Here is a 20,663-nt window from a genome sequence, read left to right as displayed (position 1 = left end):
ATGTACCTACGGAAAATGGTAACAAAATAAGAAAAAACCGGCCAAGGGCGTGTCGGGCCACGCTCAGTGTAGGGTTCCGTAGTTTTCCGTATTTTTCTCAAAAACTACTGAACCTATCAAGTTCAAAACAATTTTCCTAGAAAGTCTTTATAAAGTTCTACTTTTGTGATTTTTTTCATATTTTTTAAAAATATGGTTTAAAAGTTAGAGGGCGGGGACGCACTTTTTTTTCCTTTAGGAGCGATTATTTCTGAAAATATCAATATTATCAAAAAATGATCTTAGTAAACCCTTATTCATTTTTAAATACCTATCCAACAATATATCACACGTTGGGATTGGAATGAAAAAAAAAATCAGCCCCCACTTTACATGTAGGGGGGGTACCCTAACAAAACATTTTTTTCCATTTTTTATTATTGCACTTTGTCGGCGTGATAGATATACATATTGATACCAAATTTCAGCTTTCTAGTGCTTACGGTTACTGAGATTATCCGCGGACGGACGGACGGACGGACGGACGGACGGACGGACGGACGGACGGACAGACAGACATGGCGAAACTATAAGGGTTCCTAGTTGACTACGGAACCCTAAAAAATGTATGGGACATTTTTTTTAACTACTAGGATTGAAAAAGCTAGTAATTCTGAGTAGAAATAGCATATTTTTTTTTTCAAAAATATCACACTTCATAAAAGTGGCAAAAAAAAAGAAATGCTCTGTTATTCCCGATGAACTACAGTATGGGGTTCTTCAAAAAAAGAGTGTACAAGTTTCTAATGGGTCGGCAACGCGCACGTGACACCCCTTGAGTTGCAGGCGTCCATAGGTTACGGTGACCGCTTTCCATCAGGCGGGCCGTATACCTGTTTGCCACCGACGTGGTATAAAAAAACTATACATATATATATATTTACTCTTAGGTTGTCAAAGGGTGATGAATGATGAAACTGAAGAAGGGTCATTGTGCTAGTTTATATACTGTTTAGTTTAACCCCGACGCAAAAACGAAGGGGTGTTATAAGTTTGACGTGTCTGTCTCTCTGTCTGTCTGTCCGTCTGTCTGTCTGTTTGTGTCTGTGTGTGTGTCTGTCTGTGGCATCGTAGCTCCCGAACGGATGAACCGATTTTGATTTAGTTTTTTTTGTCTGAAAGCTGAGTTAGTCGGGAGTGTTCTAGGCCATGTTTCATGAAAATCGGTCCACTATGTCGCGATCGGGGGTTTTTTAAAAATTTAAATTTTGTGGTTATTCTAGTTCTAGTTTGCATTAACACACAGTATAGATAGCAATATTTATATGGTAATTGCAAAATATAAAATGTATGTATACTACCTACATTATATTGTTCTTTTTTTAATGGACATAAACTAGCACAGTAACCCAGTATTTTAAGAGAATTCCCTAGGATTCATTATGACGTTCTCAAGTATAACCACAAAATTAAAATTTTGAAAAAACCCCCGACTGCGACATAGTAGACCGATTTTCATGAAACATGGCTTAGAACACTCCCGACTAAGTCAGCTTTCAGACAAAAAAAACTAAATCTAAATCGGTTCATCCGTTCGGGAGCTACGATGCCACAGACAGACACACACACAGACAGACAAACAGACAGACAGACAGACAGACAGACAGACATACAGACAGACAGACAGACAGACAGATAGACAGACACGTCAAACTTATAACACCCCGTCGTTTTTGCGTCGGGGGTTAAAAATATACCACATTTCCGCCTACCATAAGGACGATTTTTCTCGTATCTTCATGCTAATAATCTGTTAGAGCATCCTTATGTTTAAGCGGCAATGTGATACCTTTTATCCCGAGAACGCCACAAATTATGTACAGTCAACCAATTGGAACCCTAGGTCACTCTACAACCATATCAAAATGACAAGCAGTAAAAGATTTCTTTTATAATCTGATTTATAACGTCACTATGACGTAGTTCTACGGTCATGGCCTGGGGTTCCAATTTGGTTGACTGTACCTTAAGTATGAAACTTAATCTAGTCACCGCGAATAGTCATATTTTTTAATCTTTTGCCAAAATGGTTGTTGTATGTACGTGTTTCAGTGTAAGCATATTTTGTAAATAAATATTTTATGCGTTTATAAAATGCGATTTTATTCAATCAAAATAATATTGTCAACCACTCATGCACTCGGCTGTAAGTGTAGGAGTATTCAGCGCCATCTGTTCAACGGAAAATGAAATATTTAGAAACTTTCAATTCGATTTTTTATCTCAACATCTGACCAATAGATGGCGCTGTACTTTCGGTAGTGAAAAAATAAGTATTTTAGGTTAGGTATTTACATTAGGATTTGATATACTTTCATGTTTTACAGTTAGTATTTTGTTCCGTGTTGGTGAAAAATTTTAGTTTCACTCGATTTCGTGCCTTGAAACCCTAGCAACGCTAAAGATTCCACTTTTCCACTCGCTACGCTAGCGGTTCAATATTGGAATCTTTTGCTTGCTCGGGTATCAATAACTGGATAAAATACGATTTTACCAATGAATCTTTCAACAGTTGGTGCTGAAATAGTTATTTGTTATACAAGGGGGCAAAGTTGCATTTTAACGCCGAGTGTGGAATTGAAACATTTTAACACACGAGAAGTAAAATACATTTGCACCCGAGTGTAACACAAAATTTTTCCCCTCACTATAGCGAGGAAACTACAACGCAAAAACTGCGTTTATCACTGCTTCCAGTAGTTTCACAGGTGGTAAATCATCTTTATTACTAGATTCAACTACTTTTATCAATTCTAAAGCAGTTAATTTGACTTTATTCAAGGTCAAATTTACTCACCAGTGGATAAAATGCGTTTTTACTCACTGGTATTAAAGGAAAAAACACGTGTTTCCTAGCTAGTGAGGGGAAAAAAATATTAAGTAGGTTTTAGAGGTATTTAGGGTAAATATCAATGATACGAAGTAATTATATTTTTATAATTTATTTAACTTAATCTATAAGTACACAATTTATTTAATATCTCGCGTTTATAATAGAGTCGCATGCAGTTAAAACCAAAAATCTCTTTCATTCAACACCTAAATGTATGACAATGTGTATGATACGAAAAACAGATAAAAACGAAATAAAAATACTTGAAAAAATTCCATTCAAACGGTAAACATTTCCATTTTAAAATATAATATTGACATAATCTTAATTTAGGCTTCAAATTTTGGAAAGAGGGAGTTCAAGAAATAGAATCTTGAGCGTTGCGAGGGTTTCAAAGAACGAAGGTTAAACAGATTCTGTTCCCGAGTGAAGCAACATTTTTCACCACACCAACACTAGGAAAATACTATCAATTTAATAAATATTTTCAGGTCAACTATCAGTCATAGGACAAGTTAAGATTTGTTTCAAATCACTTAGCACTCTTGTGGATAAAATGCTAATGCCTCATCCGTTTTTGAAGTGTCAAGAGAGCCTTTACCAGTTGGTGTGGTGAAAAATAAGTTAAACCGTTTATATCATGTAAAATTTTTGAGAAATTTGACAAAAAAACAGACATAGGTGCCACGATCTTAACCCTTGAAATGAATATGGTATCAAAATATATAAGCATAGTTGTTATTGAAGTGAATAAGAAATCATATTTGATACCCTAACATTATAAGTGTTCAAATTATGTTTTTTCCATAGTTTTAAATAAGAACCAAAAATTATGTGAAATCAAAAATTAAGAAAAGAAAAAAATTGTAAGTCCTGTTCAACATTTAGGTAATTTATTTTAGAAAAACGAAAAGATATAAAATTTTATAATAACTTAATTTTTAAACAGATACAACTGTCATATCGAAATCTTCAAACTATCCATTTTTAACACGTTTATTTCATAATAAAATAAATCTAGAATTAAAACAAATATTTACAACTTAATAATAATTCTAGTAAGCGTACTGTCTCGAATTTCCATATCATTCTTAGTCGAAGTATATGTAGCTTGAATTTTTTCAGTACATATGGCACTATATTAATGCACTAGCACAGTATAAAACCAGTAGTAATTCTTCTAACAAATTTTGCGCCGCGAGGTTTATCCTCGAGTAGCGCTCGCACGCAGCGAGGTGCAGAGAGTATATGTGGACGATCGCGATCGCGGCGAGCGGCGCGTGCGAGAGACCCAAACACCGATCGCGGGAGATTCACTACTGGGTCGTCCTTATACTGTGGCACTAGTTAGGTAATAAGCTCATTACGCAACTATGTCAAAAATTTAAATGGCCATATGTTTCTACTGTTAAACGTCATACGACACACGTACGAAGAGGGAACTCGTATCGAATCTCTCTCTCTTCGTTATATCTTTTTTCCGCACTTGTATCGTAATGTACTATCATAATCGGTATTTTATTATGACGACGTTGATATAATTGTCATAATTTTCTTCTAAACACATAACTTCGACTTTGAACATATTTTACTTAAAATCGAGTTTGTCATAATCTCTTATTTTATTAATAATAATATAATATCTTCTTTAACTTATCATATAAAGCGTATTTAATAATAATATTGCCATGACGAACAATTTATTTTGTTTGCAATATTTATATTCAATTAAAAAATGAGTCATAGTCTTAGTTTTTGAAATATTTAATAAATAGCATAGAAAATACCTTCGTATTTTTCCGGAAACGTTCGTATTTGTCATGCTAGTTCAAACAGTGTCTGTCTTGTACTGAGACTGGCTGAAATAGCATGACACGTTCGGACTTTTCCGTAGGAATACGAAGGGAAATCTTTTCGCACATCTGTAAGCATGAAATTATTGATGAACAGGGGGCCGATTTTTGAGTCTCACTGTCACTAAAATACCGGTTGAAAACGGTGAATTGCCTATTACTTTCAGTGACAATTTTCTGAATTCGAACGCGTGAGACTCAAAAATCGGTCCCAGATATTGTAACTTTTTCAGCAATTTTGGTGCAGCATTGTCGCGATAAATAGTTAATTGGGCTAAATAACAGTAAAATGAGCCTTAATTGGTCACCTACCTAAAAAACACGTGTATGTTATGTATTCCTATATTTGAGCCATTTTTGTTGTTCACCCCATTTTTTTTTATGGGATAGGAGGCAAACGAGCACAGGTCGCCTGATGGTAAGCGATCACCGCCGCCCATGGACGCCCGAAACACCAGAGGTGTTGGAGGTGTGTTGCCGGCCTAGATGGGTGTACGCTCTTTTCTTGAAGATTTGAAGGTCGTATCGGTCCGGAAATACCGCAGGCGACAATTTTTTTTGGATTTGGAAATTTTTATGTGGTTTCCACTCAGAATCGCGAGCGCTTTCAATCTTTATAGGAGAAAAAGCTGTCCCAAGGTTTTTTCCATTCCGTTACCATTTTTTCATACATTTTGTATGACGGTAACAAGATGGAAAGTTTGAAAAATGTATGGAAGTCGTGAGACATTTTTTTTCTCCTATCTGGGTCGAAAGACCTCGCATGTTACAAAGTTGCCCATGATGCACCGAAATTGCTGAAAAAGTTACGATGTCAGATGATTTTAAATTTTTTAAATAAATATAACTATTGCAAACAGTTTTAAGATAACTTATACTCAAACACAAAATAGCATAATTTCTAAAATATTTACAGTTTTATCTTGGGTTTTAAACGGCACATTTTTTTATTAAAGCTTTTCACCTATACGAATATAAGGGAAGGGATGGGGGAAGGTCAAACCTTGGATAGAAAATTGTGTAATTTAAATAAAAATAGTACATTACGATACAAGTGCGTAAAAAAGGAAGTTCGAATTCCCTTGTCGCACGTATATCGTACGATGTTTTTCAGTACAGATGGCCCTCCGAAGTTTCGACCTGAGACGTATGTAAGAGTATTTTCAGTACAGATGGTGTTTTTTTTACGCACTAGTGCGAGAAGTGGTTCATTATATGCCAGGTCGAAACTTCGGACGGCCATCTGTACTGAAAAACGTCGTACGATACAAGTGCGAAAAGGAAATTCGTAACGTGTCGATTTAAAACACTCCCTTCGGTCGTGTTTTAATTTATAGCCACTCGTTTCGAACTTCCTTTTTTACGCACTTGTATCGTATACTATTTTAGCCCCTGACTGACATATTCACTGAAATTTGACAGCAGTTCAGTCGAATCATGACACTATAGAGCCTGACTAGAAATATGTGACTATTGTCAAGAGGGCGCTGTTCTGACGTATGGGTTGACAGTTCAGTATAGTATGAAGAAAATAGTTCCAATGAAATTCCGCAAGATGGCGCGTTGTCATACATTTCTGATCAGACTTTAAAGCTACAATATTTCGTAATACACTAGTCGGACCAAGCTAAATTTGCACATATTTGCATTGACAGTGTGAACACGTCAAATTATGAAATTTTAACGTTTCTAGTGGCCGTTCCACACTACACTACTAAGTATACAGGGGCCCATTTCTCAAGCATTTCTTTTCTTTTGCCAATAAAAAAATTTTGATTGTTTTAGGGAATTTTAGGTCAATTGTACTCAGAATCACGAGTACTTTCAATCTCACTGGGAGACAAAGTGTCCCAAAATTTCCATACATTTTTGTTACTTTCCTCTTTTGTTACCCCATACAACATGTACGGAAAATGGTAACAAAATAAGAAAAAATCGTATGGGACAATTTTTTTAACTACTAGGATTGAAAAAGCTAGTAATTCTGAGTAGAAATAGCATATTATATTCAAAAATATCACACTTCATAAAAGTGGCAAAAAAAAGAAATCCTCAAGTTACAAGCGGAAGTCTCTTTCCAACTTGTCATATTAGACATTGACAACCATTTGTAAATTGTAACTTGCAGCTTCGAGAATTTTTTTACAATTCACACAATTTTCTAACCAAGATTCATAACCAAGTTTTAGGTTTTAGATAGGACAATCAAACGAACAATTCCAACAATTTTTATGTACAGTAGAAAAGAGTAGAATTTGGAACAATTTTTTTATCATAGCAACACTTATACAAAAGTGACTCGATAGTTGCGACTAGGGATGTCACGAATGTCGCATGTGTCACATTCGCGAATGCGAATATTCAGAATGCGAATGTGCGAATGCGAATATCGCTGAATTTCATAAAAAACCAAAATAAAAACCAAGCAACATGTTTGACATTTTACATGTTTTTTACAGTTACATGTTTGACATTTTATAACTTCAATTTTTAATCTGTTTAAGTATTTTTGCATGCCTGTTGGTCGAATACACTGACACTTCCCTAGTTTTAAGACCGTATTTACGTGTATTCTTGCAAAATAAAAAAGTTTGAAGTTTGAAGTTTGAAGCAATCACCAACAACCCGCTAGGTAAAAATGCTTACTATTGGTCAAAATGCCGAGTACGAACTTCACGCCGTACGAATTTGAGCTATCTGCGCATGCGCGAGTCGACAGTCGACAAGTAGCAATTGGAGCGGCCGGCGCGGGCGAGGAACAAGCTGCGACTTGCACATATTCGCATTCGCAAAACATTCGCATCGTTTGAAGCGAATGCGAATGTCAATGCAAATGTTTAAAATACGAATCTTTCGCATATGCGAATGCGAATGCAAATATTCGTAACATCCCTAGTTGCGACATGCAAAACGGTTTACAAATGTATTGCGAAAAAGGTTCACTTCGTATTTTTCTGGAAACGTTCGTATTTGTCATGCTAGTTCAGTCAATGTCAGTACATTTTGTACTGAGACTGACTGAAACAGCATGACACGTTCGTATGTTTCCGTAACAATACGAAGGCAAATCTTTTAGCACTACATTTAGATGGTAGCGCCATATATTTTCTACTGTTTTTCCTGGCTATACAAATATGGAAAAGTTTCGTTTGTGGATATTTCCCCGATTATTTTCCTAAATTAAAACTATATTGCAAAGTCGAATGAATCTAAAACTATGGCATAACTAAGATAGGTGGGATAATTTAAGCCTATTTTTGTACTAAAAACTTAGTTTTTAACAATAATATGGCATTTTTCGTATTTACAAATTAGAAATTATATTTAGTGTTATATTAGAGGCTTATTGCGGTATTTTTACCAAAATTTAGTCTTTAAAAGACCATGGTCTACTGAAAAGATCAAGTAGACCAGTCTTCCCAATAGACCATGCTCTTAGTTATCTAAAATCAGACCTTTTATAATAATTTAGAAATGCTTTAGGGACCAGAACGCATGGCCAGTATGCCAATTGTTCCCGCACTGTAGCTCGAAACGTAACTATCACTTTCGCACGGAAGAGAGAGGTATTTCAGTGGGGCATCGGTCTTTTCAGTAGACCATAGCCTTTTTCCATAGATCCCTATTATTTCAAGTAGACCACATCCAGAAGAGCTTGTCTTGAAAAAAGACTGTCGGTCTTTCCAGTAGACCAAGTCTTTTTCCATAGATCTCTGTTATTTCAAGTAGACCACATCCAGAAAAGCTTGTCTTGGGCAAAAGACCGTCGGTCTTTCCAAGTAGACCATTGGTCTTTCCAGTAGACCAAGCCTTTTCACCCTCTAAAACAGCAGTCTATTCCTCCTATGATGCGTAGAAGATGACGGTTGCTGCACAGAGCGGTGTTGCCTCAGTAAGTCCCTGTGTTTAGGATCCAACATGGCGGTATATCCTGCTGGGGAGCAGAGATCCGGATGTCGCTGGTAGAACGCGCGGTAGCCTTCGTGGAGGAGGTAGATTTCGGGGTAGTGGAGGGAGGGGTAGTTTTCCTTGTTCTTCTCGCGGTCGGATGAGCGGAGGAAGCGAGAACTGAAAAAGGAAAAAATAAATTTCAATCAACTGTGAGAACAAATGTAATCCGAGAAAAAAAACAAGACTTTCATGTATTTAAAAGTACTTTAAGACCTAAGGTCTTTTGAGTAGACCGAAGGTCTTTCGAGTAGACCACCTCAAATTCGTACACTGGTCAAAAAGAGAAATAAAAAAACAAAGTGTGATGTAAAGCTGCATTTTTGGTATGTTATTTGGGGTCCTTGGGGGAATGTAGGACTATATTTTGCAAGCAAAAAAATGGTGTGCTAACTTCGTAATTTAAAAAAAAAAGTAAAAAAATCAGACTTTTTTTGGTTTTTGCCGTTTTATTAAAAAACTATGCATTTTTGGTCAAAAATTGCTTTGTAATATTGAAAGCGCATTAAATTCCAAACAGTTTGACATCTTTTTTATCAATATCTGTCAAATATTTTTTGAGATATGAAGCGTCAAAAAAAGAGCATTTTTCCCCTTTCTATGAAAATATTCGTTTTGCTAATATTTTGAGACAGATATCAGCAAAACAACTCAGGCTATTACATAAATTGTAAAATAAAAATGTAGAAAATTTCACTAGCTTTCATTTAAGACCAAAAGAGTGCCAGTTATTTAAAAAAATAGGATTATATCATAAGTCTAGTATAACTGGATCAGAAATAATCGGTGGATGGTAATGGCCAAATGGGATAGTTTACATATATTTACAGGAGGCGTAGCGGAGAACGAATTATTATTATTTGGGGGCTGTTCAAGTATTACTCAGACACATATTTGCGTATATCAAATCAACATTTATTTAGTAAGTTAAGTTTACGGTCAGAAAGACCTCAGGCTCGCCGCTTGCCGGAAAAAAATATTTACGAGTAGAAAACCCTCATTAATTGTATCAGATTATTCCGAAATTGTTCTTGTACGGACTGGTTTATAAAGCATATCACTGAGGGCCAATAACATCGATGCAATCTCACGAGCGTTGTCGTGGACGTGCCCGAATCATAGTATTCTCCGTTTAACGAAATATCAGTACATAGTATGTGTTGTATTGCACGCGCAGGTCTCTCACCGCCGCGCAGGTGTAGTCGGACCATAACTCGACAGTATACACGCTTGTACAAAAACTAAGGAACAGCTGTCTTTTTACGCTGTCACTACATTTGGCGAATCTTCTAGCCAACATGTTTGCCCTTACTGCGGTGGCTCGCCTCTGCCTTTCTATGTCCTCCTGGTATTTTAAACTGGAGAACAAGATGTGGCCAAGATATTTGACTTCGTGTACTCTCCGCAATTGAACTCCATCAAGCAAAAGAGGTGGTACATGTGTGGGCATATGTGCTGCCTCCATGAGCATAAATTCAGACTTGTCCGGATTGTATCTCATGTTATGCTGGCTGGCGTATCTCTCGCATTCTGCAAGTAACTTACGCATAGCTCCCACAGATGGTGCTAGTAGGACCATATCGTCTGCATATGGGATCCCTTTCTTTCCCATAAACTTATTGTTCATAATTTCATTTAGTCAGAAGTTGTTGTTCATATATTTTGTGGTCATAAACATCACTAGTCATAATTTTTGTTACGAATAACGTTTCATGGTTCTAACAATAACAAACCATAATATTGGATATCATAATCTCAAAAGTCATAAAGTTGATGAGTATAAAATTGAAAAGTATAACAAGGATTATTCAGAAATATTATTAAGCATATATTTTGAAGCCCTACTGATTGTTCTGCATATAGATTTAATGTCTAAAATTCCTAAAGTATATTATAATTCAGACATACATAAAATTACACAGCAAATTTTTATACATAAAATATTATTTATGACTTCAAAACAAAAAGTAACCCTATTCCTCAGGTAGGTTGTTAGTTTCCTTTGATTCCTTAGAGCGGAAATAGGAGCCCCGAGTAGCGGGGCTCCGTCTACTCATTGGTGGAACTAAATTGTTTTAAAAATAACCGTTTTCCTCGTGTAGGTTCGTTAGTTTCCTTTAGTACCTTAGAGCGGAAATAGGAGGCCCGCGTAGCGGGGCTCCGTCGACTTATTGGCGGAACAAAATTGTTTCAAAAGCAACCTTTTGCCTCGTGTAGTTAGTTTCGTTAGTTTCCTTTCGCAAGTTATCTTTTGTCCTTAAAACCGGATATAGAAGTTGTCGACGTCAGCTCCTTGGCGAGACCAATTGGTTTAATAGGCGCCATGAAAATTTAATAAATACTGAGGAAGTTAAGTAAGCCAAATTACAACTTACGAAAATGCAGACGAAAAAACATTGGATCATTTTTTTATGGGAAACAATAGAGATCCCATTGAATGCTATTAGTGAAGAAACACATGGTTATTATTCATTATGACTTGTGATAAAATCCTTAGAACAATTATTCCGAATAAGTTTATTTCCTTCAACATTATGGATTTGTACAACTATGGACTTTAATTATTATGGCTAATAAATTTTATGACTAACAATAATTATGACTTTCAAAAATCGGAACTACAATTTCTGACGTTTAATTTTATGACTAGTGATAATATGACAAAGAAAAATTATGACGGAAAACGTTATGAATAGTAAAAATCGGACTTAAAAAATTATGGGAACCAATAGAGACCCTCTGCATATATGCGATGTGATTGTCTCACGCCACAGTTTAGCCCGCTGGCTGTGGACAGAGTTGACTTCCATCTTACTACGTTCTTCTGCTGGGAATACCACTTCTCCAGTATCTTAATAATTGGCGTGGGCGCTTTCCGTTCCCGTAGTTTATTCCACAGCAATTGGTGGTCAAATACAACTCAAGTGGACTTTCTATCACTACAGGAATTGTGCCATCAAGATGCAGAACCAGGAAAATGTGACTAATTCTGTTTTATTTTTCTAATTTACTAAACTTCAAAATTTTACTGTATTTTATTTCTTCATTAGTAATAGTCAAATCGATGCAAAGTTAGCTTAGACAATTTTTTCAGATAAACGGATATCAAAGAAAGTAAGATCGAATAGATAGCACTTTCAACCTAAAACTTTTAGCGTAAACTATTTTACCTTAACCAATCTACCAGACTCTTGGCTTCTCTATTTATAGCTTTTTTTTTGTTTACCAAAGTAACTATTCGTCTTACTGACCTTTATTTGCACTAAAACTAAAGCAAAATAAATTTTATACAATGTTATATTGCAATATATATCATATCATGAAGTATTTTGCAGATATTTGTCTAAAAATATTGGCAAAACGCTACATTTTATAAATGCGTCAAAAATTAACCTTTTTGACGCTTCATATCTCGAAAACTATTTGACGGATATTGATAAAAAAGATGTCAAACTGTTTGAAATTTAATGCGCTTTCAACATTACATAGCAACTTTTGACCAAAAACGCATAGTTTTTTAATAAAAAAATAAAAACCAAAAAAAGTCCGATTTTTTTACTTTTTTTTTTAAATTACGATGTTAGCACACTTTTTTTTTGCTTGCAAAATATAGTCTTACATTCCCCCAAGGACTCCAAATAACATACCAAAAATCCAGCTTTACATCACACTTTGTTTTTTTAGCCGATTTTCATGTAAGATTTGACCGGTGTAATGACTCAGGAACAAATATCTGTGTTCATCCCACAAATAAATGCCCTCACCGGAATTCGAACCCAGGACCATCATAGCAGGCAGGATCACTATCCAATAACAAAGTAAAGCAATTTGTTGTAGTAGATTTTTTTTTTTCAAAATAAATATTATAGGACGTTCTTACACAGATTGACCGAGTCCCACGGTAAGCTCAAGAAGGCGTTGTGGGTACTCAGACAACGATATATAATATATTAATATAAGGTACAGCGCGGCAAATCTCGACAGTGGGGCAAATGTAACTAGTCCATTTTTTTTCCATGATTTACAATGTTTGCATTATTCAAGTGTCCACTATATATGGTAGGCGTGTTCAGTGGATGCATATAGAACTCAACAATCAACATCATAGTGTAATTACCAAAGAGGATCGAGTATTATAGAGTTACTGTCGAAGTAAAATGTGTAATCACAGTGCATAGACTGCCATCTCTTGACACAGGCTTAAAAATTTTGAACCTCAGTTTTGACAATTTGGCCCATATTCTTAGTTTGATATGTTTTAAAATGTCAAATTAATATTAGCGCCATCTAGCTGAGCGTACCCCAAAGGTGTAATGCCATCTAGGCCACCGTACCTTTTTCTGTATGGTACTGAGGTACGTTTTTTTCTTAGACTATCTGTCTATACGGAGTTATATATGTCTTTGGTAATAACGGAAAAAATGGATCAGTTACAATTGCCCCCCATTCGAGATTTGCCCCGCTGTACCTTACAAATACTTATATACATAGAAATTTTACCCATTACTTAAAACGACCCTGATCATTTACCTGAAAATCCGTGATGTTCTCAAAGTCCCCCCTGATAAGACCAGCTAGGGTATCACACGAGATGCTCTTGAGGTCGGAGTGATTGCCCCTGGTTAGGGGCAGGGCGAAGGGCTGGCTGAAATCGCCTATCAGGTCCGGGTTCCCATCCGCTGGGGGCAAAATTACTTCATTAATATACAAAATGTCCTTTCTCTTAATAGACTAATCGTCATAATTAATTGTTAGCGTCAAAAATTTTGTGAAGTACATATATGTATAAAATATAGGTATATAACCCTATATGTAGTAATTATAAATAGCTGCGTGCAACTACGCTCCCGACAGGTGTTCACGGAAGACCAGCGTCGGGTACTACTCCAGTAGGACCGGGCATTATACTGAGTGTTCACCTTTTTCAGTGTAATTACCTACAGTGTACATGTTAGTTATAAGTCTTCTTTTTTTTTCATCTCATTGTGTATGCATTGTATAACTGTGTTTTTATACTGAAATAAATTATATTCTATTCTATTCTATTCTAAAATAATTTAGCTTTGGCTTCGCTCGCGGTAAATTCAAGAACTGCGGAATCCTCCATACAAAATTCCACCCCCTTTTTAGGGAAGTGGGGGGTTAGAAAGAGACAACAAGTAGCCTATGTCACTCTCCATCAATTCAACTATCTCCACTTAAAAATCACGACAATTCGTCGCTCCGTTTTGCCGTGAAAGACAGAGAAACAAACAGATACACACTTTCCCATTTATAATGTTAGTATGGATGCAAGATAAATTTTAACTCCCACATTGTGACACTGAATCCATACTAATATTATAAATGGGAAAGTGTGTGTCTGTTTGTCCGTCTTTCACGGCAAAACGGAGCGACGAATTGATGTGATTTTTTAAGTGGAGATAGTTGAAGGGATGGAGAGTGACATAGGCTATTTTTTGTCTCTTTCTAACGCGAGCGAAGCCGCGGGTAAAAGCTAGTATTACATACATGGACCAGGAGTGTAGCCAACTACGAATGTTAATGTTTAATAATAATGTTAAATTATACTCACATCGGTCAAAAGCGGACATAATCAACGCGTTATTCTCAGAGAAGCATCTCTGCAGCACCGGCCTGACTTCCTCACACTTCCTCCTCTTACTCTCTCCCCCTTCCCCCGGCTCACTTCGCTTACTCCTCTTCTGTGGAGACTCCAGGATAGACTGCGGAGACTCTAGTATCGACAGCAGAGACACTCTTGCTTTGCTCTGAGCTGGGTTAAAGCTCTTACTTCTATAGAGTGGCTGCTTACCACTTCTTATGACATTATTTTTAATCTGTCCCGACAGCAAAGTGTCAAAATTAGCTACTTTCGGAGAGTTTGACTCTTCAATATCTAATAACTGGTCATCGAATTCTGAGACAAATCCGCTCTCCATCGAAGTAGTGCTGTCTGAAGTGAATATCCGATTCATGGAGTCTTTTGTCGGTGTCTCGCAGAATTTTAGAGATTTCTTAACCGAGCCGGAGCTTGAGCTTTTCTTGATGACCGGCGAAGGGAATTCGAAGCTGTCTTCGAAGTTTAAAGCCCTCGCTGGCCGGTTGAAGGAGGTAGACTGCTCGGTGTCGGCTAACGGTGCTCCAAAGACAAAACTGCCATTGATTTTCCTGTTTGAAGGATTCCTGCCTCTGGATATGATATCCGGGCTATCCGTTGATATGATTTCGTACTTATTGCATTGGTCGAATGTGTCGTTATCGAATTCTTCTTCTAAATCGTGGAGAGTGTCGAATTCTTGGTCCAATTCTTCTTTCTCGGGTACGAAAGTGTCTTCAGTCTTGAAATCTTCTTTGAAGGTCGTTTGGAGGACGTCTGTGAAGTCCAGCTGGAAATTAGAAATATACATTTTTTATTAAAATTATTTGAGATGTTCATTATGATAACCTAAGCACAAAATTAAAATTTTGAAAAAACCCCCGACCGCGACATAGTGGACCGATTTTCATGAAACATGGCTAAGAACACTCCCGACTAATTCAGCTTTCAAAAAAAACACACACAGACAGACAGACACGTCAAACTTATAACACCCCGTCGTTTTTGCGTCGGGGGTTAAAAATGTTACGCCGAAAAAGGATCTGACCAGATTTCTTTTGTTTTCACTATTCCTATGTATAGTTAACGCCTAGTCTCATGTGCTAGCATTCAAATGGAGTAAGCAGTGGGGTAATTTCAAAAGTCATATAAAAATCACCATTATTTCCATCACATCAAGATTCCCCTTTCAAAATTACCAGAGCATTTCTGTTAATCGAAATTACCCCACTGCACCTTATACTATAACCTCGTGGCGCCCAATGTACTTTCTAAAGTACACAATGGTTTCAATTGAATATTAACTTTCGTGTAAACAAATAAAATATAATTTATTTTGTTTCTAAAATTTTTCGAACAAATGAAATTGAATTCAATCTCAAGTACAATAAGAATCAAAATTCCCTAGCAAAAATGTTGTATGGTGGGCGCTACGAGGATAAGTAAAGCGTTAAAGTATAAAATCTCACCTTAGTAGCAGTCCAATTCTCCTGTTCAAACTGGAACGGAGCCCTAGTTTCCTCTTCAAACTTGTCCATATTCTCCATCTTGAACTGACTCCGCTCCTCAAAAATCCTGTTAATCTTCTTGAAGGAACGCTGGCTGCTCACCGGAGACAACACCGGGGTATCAAGCAGTTTGAAAAGTGGAGAACGAGTTAGCGAGCTTAAGTCTTTCGGTGCTGAAGTCGGTGTGAAGTTCTGCAGCTCTCCTAGGACCTTTCTCGGTGTCGGTAGAGAGTTCTGAAGTTCACCGAGCACCTTTTTTGGTGTCGGGTTGAAGGGAGAATTTTGTAGCTCGCCGAGAATCTTTCTTGGTGTTCGGTTGAATGGAGAGTTTTGTTCGCCAAGAACTTTTCTAGGTGTCGGGTTGAACGGTGACTTCTGGCTGTTCTCATATGATGTTTTGTATGGTTTCGGTGTGAGTGAGAAGTCTCTTTCTATTCTGTTTTCGTAGGAAAGGCCTGGAACAAGTTATGGCAATGTAAACACCTTTGCCAAACATATAGTTACGTTAAATAAAGTAGAGGGAATAAGTTAATTTTAATAACTAAGCAAGTTTTTAATAGGTTGTCATCAACCATGGGCTATGGTCTTTGATTTCAAGTTTCATGTGCTCTGCCTACCCCATTTGGAAATACAGACGTGAGCTTATGTATGTGTACAGTAAGGCCATAAAGAATTCACATCGGTGTTTGGAAAGAGACAATTAACGTCACATAAGCAAGAAAGAGACAACGCTATACAAAGACGAAAAACCGGTGTGCATTCTTTATGGCCGTTTACTGCATATATTTATTTATTTAAACTTTATTGCACAGTGAAACGTGTACAAAAGGCGAACTTAATGCCAAACGGCATTCTCTACCATCATAATATCAGCCCTTTATCGCCCACTGCTGTGCAGTACATCACTTGTCCCGGTCCTGAGCTAGTATTATCCAGTTCTCTACGACTCTACCATACAACTATTTCAGTACAGATAGTGTTTTTTTTACGCACTAGTGCGAGAAGTTGTTCATTATATGCCAGGTCGAAACTTCGGAGGCTCATCTGTACTGAAAAACGTCGTACGATACACGTGCGAAAAGGAAATTCGTAACTCGTGTCGATTTAAAACACTCCCTTCGGTCGTGTTTTAATTTATCGCCACTCGTTTCGAACTTCCTTTTTTACGCACTTGTATCGTAATGTACTATTTCAGTACAGATGGTCGTTTTTTTACGCACTAGTTCGAGAAGTGGTTCATTATATGCCAGGTCGAAACTTCGGAGGCTCATCTGTACTGAAAAACGTCGTACGATACACGTGCGAAAAGGAAATTCGTACTTCCTTTTTTACGCACTTGTATCGTAATGTACTATTATGTACCAGTGGCGGCTGGTGAAAATTTCTGACGGGCAATATTGAGCAAAAAGAAACCTGCACTAGTAATCATTTAGGCAAGCCGTTGGGAATCGGCTTGTATGGGACCAGCCGCTGCACGCTGCTGCTAAGTACAGTCAACCAATTGAAACCCCAGGCCACTCTACAACCATGTCAAAATGACAAGCCGTAAGAGATTTCTTACAACCTGATTAATAACGTCACTATGACATAGTTCTACCACATCTCGGACACTGGCCATCAAATATATGAAAGAGGCGCGTTCCTAGCACACATTCTAAGCTCGTATAGGTAAACACGTACCATGCTTGTATGAGTGAGATATGACAGGTCGACTGTTCGCGTTTTTGACAAGCGGTAACTGTGAGGTAACCGAGAGGGGGTGGGCGGCACTTACAGCGGGGAGCGAGAGTGGCCATACTGTACGATAGTACTCTTTATTATACTGTGGTTCTACAGTGGCCTAGGGTTCCAATTGGCTGACTATACATCATGTGTATATATTAAAAAAAAAACCGGCCAAGAGCGTGTCGGGCCACGCTCAGTGTAGGGTTCCGTAGTTTTCCGTATTTTTCTCAAAAACTACTGAACCTATCAAGTTCAAAACAATTTTCCTAGAAAGTCTTTATAAAGTTCTACTTTTGTGATTTTTTTCAAATTTTTTAAACATATGGTTCAAAAGTTAGAGGGGGGACGCACTTTTTTTCCTTTAGGAGCGATTATTTCCTAAAATATTGATATTATCAAAAAACGATATTAGTAAACCCTTATTCGTTTTTGAATACCTATCCAACAATATATCACACGTTGGGCTTGGAATGAAAAAAAAATCAGCCCCCACTTTACATGTAGGGGGGATACCCTAATAAAACATTTTTTTCCATTTTTTATTTTTGCACTTTGTTGGCGTGATTGATATACATATTGGTACCAAATTTCAGCTTTCTAGTGCTTACGGTTACTGAGATTATCCGCGGACGGACGGACGGACGGACGGACAGACAGACATGGCGAAACTATAAGGGTTCCTAGTTGACTACGGAACCCTAAAAAGAAGTCTTACCAATATTAGGTGAGGAGTTCTCTTTAGATCCCAACCTCCGTTTGGGCGGTGTCGGGGACTTGGGCGACAGGTTAAGGGTGTGTGGGTTCATCTTATACTTGAAGCTGGTCAGGAGCGCTTCATCCCGCCGTCGCTTGCTGGCACTGTTGCCACTGTTGATGGTAAAGGTGTCTGTGATGAGCCTGGAAAGATAATGTTCGAAATTTAAAAATTTATTCGAGTAGACCACAGAGTTATAAACAATCAAAATTCTCAGTTCACCGAACATTCTTTACGTGCGTTGTATGTTGAGAAACGTCGTTATTGGCAAAATACACCTCGGAAAAAAGACCGAGGAGTGAAAGCCAACTTAAAAAAAAAAAAAAAAAAAAAAACACACAGAACTTAATTTAGATAGAAGAAACAAATTAATATATTTTGTATAGGGGCCGAGCGTGTCAAATTTTGTACTGAAGTTGATTCTTGCCTGTAATTTTAAATATGTCTCAGGCTCTTGATTGTTCATAATTTTTGTGTTGTTGCAATTGAATATCACGTAACGAGGCATTTTTTATGTTTTGGTTGACTTCAACTTACAAAAATTGACGCCCGAAAGCTGCAAGCTGCGAGTAAAGACGGACAACTCAGTGGATTTCACCGAGTTCATTTGACACGCTAAGTAGATACGTTTGCTTGATCTATGGTATATATGACATCTGTGGTTATAAATAATAAATATTATGGGACTTTACACACAGACTGACTGAGTCAAAGTAAGCTCAAGAAGGCTTATAATATGTTGTGGGTACTCAGGCAATGACATATAATAAACAAATATTTACATAGTTCTTTTACAAGTCAATATCAATAGGTACCATCATAAATTAAATATAACAAGATCATACCATCCCATACATTAAAATGCGACCGCCTACGAACGCGCTTACACTCCACCAGACATAGATGGCGCCACAAAAAATGCCTTGTTGCCACCGATTATTTGTAGATTGGCATTAAGTGTCAATTCCGAGCCGTAAATCTATGTCAAAAGTGACACTTAACGCCATCTACAAGTGTAATCGAAAGCTACAAGACATTTTTTTTTGTGGCGCCATCTATGTGTGGTGGAGTGTAAGCGCGGTCTTAGGCGGTCGCATTTTAATGTATGGGATGGTATGATCTTGTTATATTTAATCTATGGTACCATAGAGGAAATAATAAAAGGGAAGAGTTGTACGAGGCAGCATGGCCTATGGTCTTAGCCTGTCCGAATGGACGAATAAAATAAAAAAAAGGGAAGAGTTGTAACTCCATACATCAGTAAATGCAGTTATTGTAGTGACATCTAGCGTCATTCACGCGTCAAATAGCGTAAATTATCACTACTAGGTGGGCTTCACTCGCGTTAGAAAGAGACAAAAAGTAGTCTATGTCACTCTCCATCCCTTCAACTATCTCCACTTAAAAAATCACGACAATCCGTCGCCCTGTTTTGCCGTGAAGGACGGACAAACAAACAGACACACACACTTTCCCATTTATAATATTAGTATGGATAGTATGGATTTCATAATCAAATCATGAAATTGATGTGACGTAATTATGGATGGGCCCGAAAAAAGAATATGTATTTTTGTATGACATGAAAAAAATGTACATTTAAAGTAGTATTAATTATATATACAGAAAATTTTTATATCGATCTAATGTTTCAACAACAAATTTATATTATATACTTTCAAATATTTGCTACATGATACAATTGTAATATTGTTATAAAAGTATACCTGCTTTTAACAATCCATAGTAAATACGAAGACACAAAGTTTCACAAAAAAACCAAATAGCCACTACGGGTGTAAAAGACAAAGTGTTTTAACAATGCTGCCCTTAAGCTCATCGGGACCCTCCGCCATCAACATCGCCTATCAAGGGCCGTAAATAAATCGAAAAAACCAGTTCCTTACCTAAACCCCTTCTTATTGTGTTTTATTTCTCAAAGATAACAATAGACATCGAAACTTTTTAAGGTTATGAGAACTTAAACCGAATTTTAAGGTCAATTTCTCGTGCGAACACTCGGAAACGATTGTCATACACGATATTTCACTGTAACACACGGTTTTTGGAGTCGAAAAGATTGTTTTAATAAAGATATTTCAGGTAGATGGAAGTTATGAGTCAGTCAGCTGTGCGATATGTGATTCGCGCGCTTTGTTTTTTTTTTCATTGAGCTGTCAAGTTGCGTTTCGTTCGGAAACGCGTTTAGGTACTTTATATGCGAAGTTTTTAATGATGTCTGTTTATGAATGTTTAATATTTTGCTTTAGATAAAATACATGACGAGTTATTCGCTCTAGCTCATTCCAAATGCAAAGTTTTGACAGCATGTCAGCCTAATTTAATGTTTGTTTTTCTAATTCTGAGGTATCTACCTTTTTTATTATACTACATGGTGGCAAAC

The 20,663-nt window shown here is 37.0% G+C and overlaps 1 protein-coding gene across 1 annotated transcript in view; it reads right to left on the bottom strand.

The window, feature by feature from the left end:
• Positions 1 to 7,557: 7,557 nt before the first annotated feature.
• Positions 7,558 to 20,663, bottom strand: part of LOC125239499 — a 44,632-nt gene continuing 31,526 nt past the window's right edge. The window contains exons 2-6 of the mRNA XM_048147112.1: positions 18,221 to 18,402; positions 15,742 to 16,235; positions 14,249 to 15,062; positions 13,181 to 13,352; positions 7,558 to 8,793 (exon numbers count right to left, since the gene is read on the bottom strand). Of these exons, the coding sequence (XP_048003069.1) occupies positions 8,547 to 8,793; positions 13,181 to 13,352; positions 14,249 to 15,062; positions 15,742 to 16,235; positions 18,221 to 18,402 (1,909 nt within the window). The 3' untranslated portion in view covers positions 7,558 to 8,546. The remainder of the gene's footprint in view (positions 8,794 to 13,180; positions 13,353 to 14,248; positions 15,063 to 15,741; positions 16,236 to 18,220; positions 18,403 to 20,663) is intronic.

This window comes from Leguminivora glycinivorella, chromosome 25, assembly GCF_023078275.1.
Source record: "Leguminivora glycinivorella isolate SPB_JAAS2020 chromosome 25, LegGlyc_1.1, whole genome shotgun sequence".
Classification (NCBI taxonomy): domain Eukaryota; kingdom Metazoa; phylum Arthropoda; class Insecta; order Lepidoptera; family Tortricidae; genus Leguminivora; species Leguminivora glycinivorella.
The sequence above is the reverse complement of the archived record's forward strand: the minus strand, read 5'-3'. Positions and strand labels throughout refer to the sequence as shown.